This window comes from Nicotiana sylvestris, chromosome 2 (assembly GCF_000393655.2).
Source record: "Nicotiana sylvestris chromosome 2, ASM39365v2, whole genome shotgun sequence".
Classification (NCBI taxonomy): domain Eukaryota; kingdom Viridiplantae; phylum Streptophyta; class Magnoliopsida; order Solanales; family Solanaceae; genus Nicotiana; species Nicotiana sylvestris.
The window spans coordinates 97,801,369-97,812,403 of NC_091058.1; the positions used below are offsets into that span (position 1 = coordinate 97,801,369).

An 11,035-nucleotide genomic window follows, 5' to 3' on the forward strand; every position below is an offset into this window, starting at 1 on the left:
CAAATATGTAATACCAACTTATACATAAGACATACGAGCTTATAAGACCAAAATCATCACTTGTACACTAAACATAGGCCGACAAGACCATACAATCTTTTACGTACATGACATATACCTACAAGCCTCTAAGAGAAAATAAACGTCATAAGGCCGGGACATCGCTCCGACATACCAATCAATGCATGTCTAAATCATACTAACCAAATAAGCAACTCTGGAGCAAATGGGGCGCACCAACATCTTCCGCTGAGCTGATAGCCTACTTGGAGGACTCTCAACCTGTCTATGGGGACCTTCGGGCATGAAACGCAGCGTTCCCAGGCAAAAGGGACGTCAGTACAAATAATGTACCGGGTATTTAAGGCACATAAATAAGTACATAGCAAACATGGAAGAAATATAGAGTAAATGACTCAACCTGTAAGTCTAGATTACTTTGTAAATCATGAAATAATTATAGTGTCATGCATATGCGTATGAATGTTATGTCATGCATAGGTACATGTTCCATAACATCATCAGGACTATGAGGACATCCCATCATATCATCTCGACCACTGTAGGCAAAATCATCAACGTATATCAATTGATCAGGTGATGGTGCATATATAATGCCGTAACCTTTTCCCATATCCCATATACATGTAATATACACACATATATATATATATATATATATATATATATATATATATATGCGTATATAACGCCATCTGATCATGGGTCAATGTACATGTATATATGAATGCAATGCATGAGATACGTTAATAAAATCTTTCGGAATGTCGTAAGACCATTATGCCTTTGATTAATATCATGAAGTAAACTTTATCAACTTATGTATTTTTTGAGACCCATGAACAAATGATAAAATAATAGGACACATGGAGAATCAAGAACATAGGCATCTCTAGCATTTCTACGAATAGAGTCATTTATGAAAGTTGTGTATTTGCTCATTTTGTTTGTATCGTATGGATCATGCCAAAAGGAAAGAAGGGATAGCCTTAACATACCTGAGCCGATTCTCTTGACAATCTCTCTAACATACGTCAATTGCGATACCACGTAATGGGGATCGAAGTAGGAAAAAATTCATTTGATATTCTTGAGAAAGATTGCACCGTACTTCCTTAAAATTGCACAATCTCATGTGGCTAAGATACAATTTAGTATGAATTGTTGAAGTAACTTTCGTTGGCATTCAAATCATGTGATATCTTACTTTGTATTTGAGAAGTCTTGTTGCTTAATTTAGTCTATTATCTTGTAGAGATGAAATGTGAATTATGACGGGTCTTTATGTCTTTGGTTGTGGGCCTCACTTGTGTGGTGATTTGACTAAAAAAAATGCCCAAATTATGCCACCTTGCTTTGTGATTTGATGAGTCAAAATTTATTGGCTTTCCTCGCTGCCACGTTTAGGTTCTTTAGACTTATTCAAATCTTAATTACTTAATTATTTAATAAATGTCCCACTAAAAATTTATAATTACCCAATTATCCACATATTTAAGAATTATCTCAAATTACTTAAAATACTACTCACTTTTAATACACTTCATACACCTTACTATCATGGTCATGTGATACCTTGTATGACACTAGTCCATGAATACGGGGTATTTTAGCTCGGGCCGTATTTTATCCCCAAATTGCCAAACTTCGACGAAACTCATTTTTCTCGATTTGCTTACCCTCTCACCTTCGCGAATTAACTTATCACTTGTTTGAAATAACGTAATACTTATAATCCCAAAATAATCTCATTCCCGAACTTACGTGATTAGCTTACGACGAAACTTTAATGTACGAAAATGCGAAATGTAATATCTCATTTTCCGAACTTATATCAATTTACTTATGACATACTTTCACGTACGAAAATATGGGGTGTAACACTAATTCTCTTTTAACTCTAGTCCTACTATTGTCACAATAAAGAAAAAAATATGCGTTTTTCACTCTGTAGAAACACAATTTTTTTTTAGACGAAGATGACGTGCACACAAATCCTCAAAAGCAAGGTGTTTCAAATGATCAAGAATCATATACTTCGTTTGTTTTAATTTAAATGTCACACTTTTCTTATTAGTACGTTTCAAAAAGAATGACATATTTATATATTTAGAAATAACTTAACTTTAAACTTTTTATTTTACCCACTTCTCAATGAGAAGTTTTTATAGCCACACAAATATCATGGTCCCACAAAGCTTTTGCCCCTTAAGCTTTTAGAACCATATATATACTACGTTTTATTTTAAATTTTATATATAGTCAAATTACATCATCTAAATTAAAACGGAAAGAGCAGTACTTTTCAAATTATGCATGTATAAATCTCCTTTCTGATTCTTTTATTTTTCTCTTGAATTATTTTAAAAAATGCTCTTGTGTAATGTAAAGTCGGAGTTATATGTTCTATCTAGGCAATTTGCTACTATTGGAGATTGAAGTAGTCTCATTCGAAGTAATCGACATAATATTGAAACGTTTAATTACTACTCTCGCATTGTTGATAATTACACCTTGCTGTTAAGTGGTAACTGAGCTGTTTGAAGTTTGCTGATAAAATACACCACTAGAGAAAAGATATCAAGTGAGTGATAAACTACTTGTACTTGCTAAAAACAAAAGCCAGATAAATACTCTTGTTAAATTTGTTTATTTTGATTCCCCACTAGAAAGGGCTAATATTTCCTTTATGGAAAAGAAGAAGAAAGATTCAACGAAAAAAGAAGAGAGAGCAATGCCTAACCCAGATAGCTAGATTTATGCGGGGATTTATCCAAGACTGAGGTTGTCCCACAGCAACATTAAACATTAAACTCCACGGCGGCAAATCTCAGTTTCCCGTTGTTGTTAACAGTCGCTAAAACTTCCCACTCCCTCTAATTCCTTTAACCTTTCAAAAACCCTTCTCCATCACTCACGATGGCTTCAATTGTTGAGCCTCCAAAATCATTCAAACCCTACGAGCTCAAATACACGCTCTCCGGCCACAAACGCGCCATCTCCAGCGTCAAATTCTCCGACGACGGCAAACTCTTAGCCACCTCCTCCGCCGATAAAACCGCCCGGACGTGGTCCGTCTCCGACGGCTCCCTCCTCCACGAATTCGAAGGTCACGAACAGGGCATCTCCGACGTGGCATTCTCCTCCGACAACCGTTACTTAGCAACTGCCTCCGACGACAAAACTGTCCGATTATGGGACGTTACCACCGGTTCCCCTGTCAAAACCCTAACAGGTCACACAAACTATGTGTTCTGCGTTAACTATAACCCTCAATCGAACATGTTAGTTTCTGGTTCATTTGATGAGACTGTTAGGTTATGGGATGTGAAGACTGGGAAGTGTCTTAAGGTGCTACCGGCGCATTCGGATCCTGTGACAGCTGTGAATTTTAATCGGGATGGGTCGTTGATTGTGTCAAGTAGCTATGATGGGTTGTGTAGAATTTGGGATGCTTCAACTGGGCATTGTATGAAGACCATTATTGATGATGAAAATCCACCTGTTAGTTTTGTCAAGTTCTCCCCCAATGGCAAATTTATACTCGTTGGCACTTTGGATAATACTCTGGTAAGTTTCTGCTTCTTATTACTGTTTACATACTGAATTTTGGCTTTCAATTGGGAATGCAGAACCCTTTTTTTCTATTCAGTAATAAGATGTAATGTACGGTTCAGTTTTGGTAGGTTTTGTTTGAAATAAAGAGAGTAACTTTTTGATGAAATTATTTCAATGCAGCTTGTTGTAAGGTGGATTCTATAAGTGCTTTGCCCACCTCCGATAGTTGTTTTCTTTTGTTATTTCCTGTGGAGTCGAAAGTGGATTTACGTCTGAAAGACTGTAAAGTTCGCTCTATGGGAATCCTCATATACATGATTATGTTCATGTTACTCGAGTTAATCACCAAAGTTGGATTCTTTTCAACTGATTAAGGTAAAAGAGCTCTGTAGTTTTATGCTATGGCGAAATTAGATTTTGCTGATTAAATGCTTAAGATGGATATGGTGATCAAGTGCTTCAGTCACAACATATAGTTCTTTGTGTGCTTTTCCGTGGCATTGAAAACTGCTGTTAGGGGCAGCTAAGAGTTGCTGAAGAGTTTTGTTGCTTGCATTTAGTGAAGTAAAGAGCTATAGTAAAAGTAAAAAAGATGTATGGTACACAACCAGGACCTAACTGATTGGTTAGAAATTTGTTAATGATTATTGTGTCATGTCATATCCATGACATATTTTCTTTTTACTTATGTCTACTGAAATTTATATTAGTAAATGTAATCGGCATGGAACATACCTTGGTGTATGCTAACTTTGCACTCATATTTTATTTTATCAAGAATCCATGATTAGTCTAGTTAGTTATCGACTTAACCATTTCTATTGCTTGGAGTTGATGGGAGGTAAACCTACTTGAAATCCTGTTATAATGGATCAGAAAGGCTTGCAATTCTTGCCTATCTGGTTTGTCACAATAGTTTTCTTTTGCTAAAAAGCATCCACTTGTCCCTTTGGCCTAGTCTGGTGGCTTTTGCATTATGCAGGTCTGACAACTGTATTATGCATTACGCATTTCATCACGTTTATTTAGCCGGTATAAGTTGATCCAAACACAGACATAAAACATGTCCAAGATTTCTAAGATATTTATTTTGTCTTATTTCTTAGTTTAAGGGATTGAGATAACCCATTCTTCACTCAAGAGAAGACAAAGTGAAACTGGTAAGAGAAACTAGGACTACTAAAGTATGCCATGCATAGGGGTGTCAAGTCCAATCCAAAAAAATATAGCCTGCCCAACCCACCCTCCAAATGTTAATAGGTTGGGCGAGGGCTAAAATATTCACTGGTCCGAATTGGCTATGCCCAGATTAATCCGTGCCAAAAAGACGGTTCAGATTGGGCTAGGCTAACAACAACAACAAATCCAGTATAATCCCACAGATAGGGCTTGGCTAAGTTGCCCAAATTAATTTGTGAAGGCTACCCAAATAGGTTTCTTTCTCTTCGGTCTTCACTTTTTTTATTGGATCTCCAGCACAACTACTCGCCACCTCTCTCTGGCGAATTCCTCACATTTGCTCTATAAAGGGCAAAATTGAGGTCTAAGTTACCTCTTTCTTTCACATGCATTCTCACGTGTAGAAGAGAGACCACTGATCTGTGTAGTCTTTTACTACTTCAGAAGTCTCTTTTGTCACTCTAAACTCACAAATCTTTTTGAAAGCATAGGTTTTCCTATATCGGAAGGGGAGCCTTGGCGTAACTGGTAAAGTTGCTGCCATGTGACCAGGAGGTCACGGGTTCAAGCCGTGGAAACAGCCTCTTGCAGAAATGCAGGGTAAGGCTGCGTACAATAGACCCTTGTGGTCCGGCCCTTCCCTGGACCCCGCGCATAGTGGGAGCTTAGTGTACCGGGCTGCCCTTTTTAGACTTTCCAATATCGAGATTCTATTTTCTCACCAAGAAATATGAAACGCTAAAGTTGGAATTTTCTGGTAACCCGTCGATGAAACCAATGTTATTCCCAGTGGGTTGTGCTTCTTTATGTGGTTTTGATCAAACTTTTGATCCCATAATTAACCTTGATTTTTGAGTAATACGGTTCATTTGAAAGTTATGGTAAACTTGGTTGGACTTTCTTCATGGTTATGCTTCAACGCAAATATTGGGGACTATTTTGAAGGTTCTTAATACTCCTTGGATCTGTTGGAATTTGTTTTAAATTCTTTGGATTGATCGAAGAAAGTTTACGATGTTCGGCTCGTTTCCCTGTAATGGATGTTGTTTTACAGCAATAGTGCTTTTGGCTTAGCCATGATTTTGGAGTTTGAGAAAGTTATGGTGTTGTACCAAAAGTAAAATTGCTGATTTCATCCCTGTTTTTCCTTGGATGGACCTATTCAGTATGAAAAGGAGGGAAAAAAGAAATGAGAGAAGCAAAAAGGGGGTTGGGTTATGTTAGGGGATTGGGCTATGACCTATTGTTTAGTCATCCTGACTCAACTCATCTTGACGCAAAGAGACTTTTTTGGGGGGGAAGAGGGGGGGGGGGTTGGATTATGATCCAACTAATCAATTTTGACCTTTGAAATTTGGCCCAACTGGCTCAAATTGATCCTCATATCCATGCATATCCCATTGCACGAAATGGTGTATATGTCTTTGGCTTTTGTCATGCTTAAAGGAACAATTACTCATCATTAGCTTTGATATTGTAATCAAGCTGCACGCAACCATGTTAGAAGTCTTAAGGTAACTCCATTATGACATCTCAAAAGTAGCATGAAGAGATACTTGACTGGATTTATTGATGAACTTCTTTCTCTGTATGATTGTGGAAGTGCTACTCAGACCTTGATCTCCCCATACCCTGCCTATTTCACCCCAACTTATAAATTATAACGAAGCTGGAATGTCTATAACCTCACGTAAGGATTGGCTATACAAGCTTCGTTGTCTACTTATCGAAAACCAAAAACCAGCTTCCAGTTGTTCCATTTTACTGTCTAGTCCTTGTGGTGATTTATTCCTTCGAAAGGGATCTTGGTTGTGAAATCTTCATCAGTTGTTCCATTCTAGGGCTTCATCCTCATGCTTATGGCTCTTCCATAACAAATTCTCTAACCTAATGCCCAAGATATATCAATATGGAGAAATTTAACTTTTGTGGCTTGTCATAAATTACGACAAAGATGAACTTGAGGTACTTTCATAACTTTGTTCTTTGTTCATATATTTCTTCGCGCATAATCTTTTAGGCAAAAGTCGACTTTTAGAAGGAAAAGCTGATGATTGAAAAAGAACCTGAAAATTCCATTGCATCTTTCTGGAGATGAGGTGGAAATTTTTCTTCTTTTGATGAATAAAGTAAAATGTCAATAATATCAGACAAAGTAAGATGGTGTCAAAAGTATGTATCCCAGCTATCCATGCAAAGGGGAACCTCCACTTTACTCCAAAATGAGAAATGAAGATAAAAGCAATCCTTTAATACTCCTAAACTGATTCTTGTTATTGTGAAACAATCTGCATTTTTTCGCTCCAAATAAGCTCAAGAATACATAGCGGTGTCCTCCAATTTGCCTTCGTTCGCTGTCGATCTCCTGAACCGTGTATCGTGAGAAAAAGCTGCTTCCCCTGTTCTTTATAACAGCCAAAGGATCTTTAACTAAGAGAAAACCACACTTGAGCTTTTGCGCACCTTGGTTCTCTGATCATCTATGAAATGCATGGTTGGAGTTATTTATTCAAGCTTTGTCTGATTCTGGTTTCTCTATAAACTATGTTATGAGAGTCCATCTCATCTTTTTATCTTACCACAAGACATGCTCTTTTGGTTTATTTGAGAAAACACAAGTTATGGTCTTTTCTGTTGGTTGCTTGCAACTTTTGAGAGATGGTCAGTCTCTGATCTGTGAAATTTATTCTTTCCTGTCTCCTCAAGGTGTCTGTTCAGTAAAGCAAACTACTACCGTGAATCTGTTGTGACAAAGTTGATGTGGTGCTTCAAGAATTTTCCATCATTCCTTTCTTCTCAAAGTACAATTTCCTCTACTAATGAACCGTTACATCTTGGAAGATGTGTTCCATATAGTATTCAAATACTATTTTCAAACTTAAGCTGATTGAAGATTTTGGTATTGCTTAATTCAAAATGAAGTATATGTACTGTTTTACAAGTTCCATCGGTTAGAGAATGAGTCGGTATACCTCTGTATCTACTGTATTGCCTCTGCAAAATTTTCATCGTTCAAATACTTCTGCGTAACTACTTTTCCAAAAAATAAATAGAAAGGAAACTGCTACTCAACGCGCACCCTGACCTTTATATACATATTTTCCCCTGGTTTTGCAGAGGCTTTGGAACTTCTCGACAGGAAAAGTTTTGAAAACTTACACGGGCCATGTTAACTCAAAGTACTGCGTTTCATCAACATTTTCCATAACAGATGGGAAATATATTGTTAGTGGTTCCGAGGATAATTGTGTTTATCTATGGGAGCTTCAATCAAGGAAGATAGTTCAAAAATTGGAAGGCCATACTGATACTGTAATTTCTGTAGCATGCCACCCCACTCAGAACATGATTGCTTCCGGTTCTCTTGGGAATGACAAGACAGTGAAGGTCTGGACTCAGGCTCAGGCTCAGGCTCAGGGGGAAGACAGTGAAGATATGATTTAAGCATTTGTGCGTAGGTTACCATCAGTCTCTACATGAGGTAAAAATCTATGTATCTTTTAGTCCTGGTAGTTATTTAGTTCTTTCAGCTTTTGTCCAAGTTATTGTCTTCCAGGAATTTGCTTAACTAGATGAATAGGTCTGTCAGATTTATGGAAATTGTATCAGAGTTGAAACTTTTCCTTAGTCGCTCACCCCTCCCTTTCCCGCCACCCCATGCTAAAGGAAAGAAAGAAAGAAAAAAAAGAAAAAAGAAATTTCTTCATTGCTGTGTGCTGAACTATGTTATAATACTAGTTTTTTTACTCAGTTTGCACCTCCATAAGAATGAGCTTTTCTTAGAGTAAAAGAAATGCAATAGCATAACAATGGCTGAGTTGCTTTATTGCTCGGACTGCTACTTTAGGATTAAGGTTGATGCTGTCTGTCTCTGGGATTCTGATTTCTAAATGATGTGGAAAATATTTCTGGTTGTTAAAACTTAAATAATCTTAATAATAACTACTAAGTTAACAAGTTGTGGTCTACGCCTTCCTTTTTAGTCAAGATTATGAAGTTGTGCTGTTTTTTTAAATTGTTGCGAATGGGGTCTATATGTATTTGTTAATTGTTATAAAGCTGGTTGGTGATCCTACGTATCATGTGATCATTTTTGTAGAATGGTGGATTCTTAAATTAATATACCTAGAATGAGAGAAAGCAAAAAATGTTATTTATGGAGAAGAGATTATAGATGTTTTGGGTTTGGGTAGACATGTAGTCGTGATTCGGCCAATCTGGTGATCCTCTTCATTAATTTTAATAGACGGGTTTATATTCACTTTGAGTCGAGTTTGTAGTTTAGTGATTACAACTTGATAATAGTATATCGGGATTTGGTGTATGCTATTTTAACTCGAATTCATAGTGAACATAATATAACTTATTTCAATGCTAATCAACTTGTTATCGAGTCTAGAGAGATTAGATAAGTGGTAAACTTTTACCAGATGAATCTCATCGCTTGATTTTTTTCTTTCTTTTTGTAACTTTTTAATCATTTCAATTAGATGTGACAGAAGCTTTAGTAAAATATAATTCCTGGGATTTGATTTAACCAGAATCCGAATTAGGTTAGTTGTTGATGCTGATAGTGAGAGACAATAAATGATGAAACTATAATTGTTAAAATTCGTGGAGATTGTACTTGAATTATGTGCTGGGTCACATGAAAATGCACAGTAGATCAAATAGAGATCTAAGATAGACCTCTCTATAACAACATTCATATATATATATATATAGGCGTGCAACCCACCTCACAATCAGGCCTTCGGCCTCTCTCAGCCATCAACCTCACAAGCCACTCGGACTATCAGTAAAATAGAGCGTTTAGCTCAAAATATCATTTAAAGTATCAAAATTTAGTAAATAAGGCTGAGTCAAGAAATCAATAAAACGCAGCATGACTACAATTATTAAGTCAAAACAGTGAGGAACAATAGTTAAAAAGCCCCATAAGGGTCCAAAACAGTTGGCACGAGGCCCAAATATGGCAATCCGCCCAAATCATAGCAATACTTTTCGAAACACAATGGTATTAAACAGTTTTCAATCAAATACACAACTTAACAGTCGTACGGGACGGACCAAGTCACAATCCCTAACGGTGCACGACTCCACGCTCGTCATCTAGCGTTAGCGTCACCTCAAAGTAGCACAACGATGTGAAATCCGGGGGTTCATACCCTCAGGACAACATTTACAATCATTACTTACCTCAATCCGGTCCAAACTCTAGCCCACGATGCCTTTGCCTCTTGAATTGGCCTCCAATTACTCCAAATCTAACCAAAATCAGATTCATACCATCAAAATATGCTAAGGGAACAAAGCCCACCTGAAAATAACCAATTTACATAAAAAATCCCGAAATTAGCCAAACCCGACCCCGGGCCCACGTCTCGAAATTCAATAAAAATCACATCAATAGAATCCTTACACTCTCACGAGTCTACCCATGGAGAAGCAAATGACGCAATGCCATATCAGTCCGAAAGAACATACCCAATGCGCAACAAATCATGCAACGCCCAATTACCCGTCTCGCTCGAATTCCGCTAAAAAGCTCAAATGGAATCGCACCATATGCGCATATAACCCACAAATCACAACTCCTCGTAACACAGAAGAGTAACTCATAGATCACTCCAGAACACGGATAGGCTTAACAACAATCGAATGGCACATCTCTCAACAATAATAGTTCGAAGTCAACAATTCCGACCCGGTGCAGAACACACATCCATGTTGGGCCTACCAATGAACCACACACCAACTCTGGTCACCCACAACAGATAAATAACCCTCAGAAGATTCACAATGACTGAATCATAGTACATATTATCATCTGACTAGCTTACCCACCTCTTTACAGTCCACAACCGCGAAATAACCTGTTTATGAGAGCTCCCAGTCTCCAAATCCATAAAGCACACGAATCACCATATCTGATCCCAATTCCACCACCCGAATATCTAAACATCCCTACTACTCGATCATCCCACTAGGGGTTACTACTAAAAATCCTTCTGTGCCACCAAGCAAACCTTGAATATCAGCAGCCGATCAGACAAAATAGTGCCGCAATACCAATAAAGCATCCATAACTCAAACACATCGCCCTTTCTGAAATGTATACCCTCATCAAGCCACACCAATCAGTGATCTCATTTGTCTAGTCATCTGAAGCTGTCCATGCTGCCTAAGAATTTATGACCTTCCTTTCAAGGCTGAACAGTGACCTTACACATGCAAATCTCAACCCCACACAACATACCGCATATACCATACCATC

General features: G+C 37.6%; 1 protein-coding gene across 1 annotated transcript; it reads left to right on the forward strand.

Annotated features, from left to right (window-relative positions):
- Positions 1–2,733: 2,733 nt before the first annotated feature.
- Positions 2,734–8,508, forward strand: LOC104238403 (COMPASS-like H3K4 histone methylase component WDR5A). The gene is made up of 2 exons (XM_009792750.2): positions 2,734–3,591; positions 7,876–8,508. The coding sequence occupies exons 1-2, from the start codon at positions 2,941–2,943 to the stop codon at positions 8,200–8,202; spliced, it is 978 nt and encodes a 325-aa protein (XP_009791052.1). The 5' UTR covers positions 2,734–2,940; the 3' UTR covers positions 8,203–8,508.
- Positions 8,509–11,035: the final 2,527 nt, after the last annotated feature.

Excerpts from the sequence above, each read along its gene's own strand:
- LOC104238403 (XM_009792750.2), top strand. The coding sequence starts at position 2,941 with ATGGCTTCAATTGTTGAGCCTCCAAAATCATTCAAACCCTACGAGCTC. Across the intron at positions 3,592-7,875 it reads GCACTTTGGATAATACTCTG|AGGCTTTGGAACTTCTCGAC; the intron begins GTAAGTTTCTGC and ends CTGGTTTTGCAG.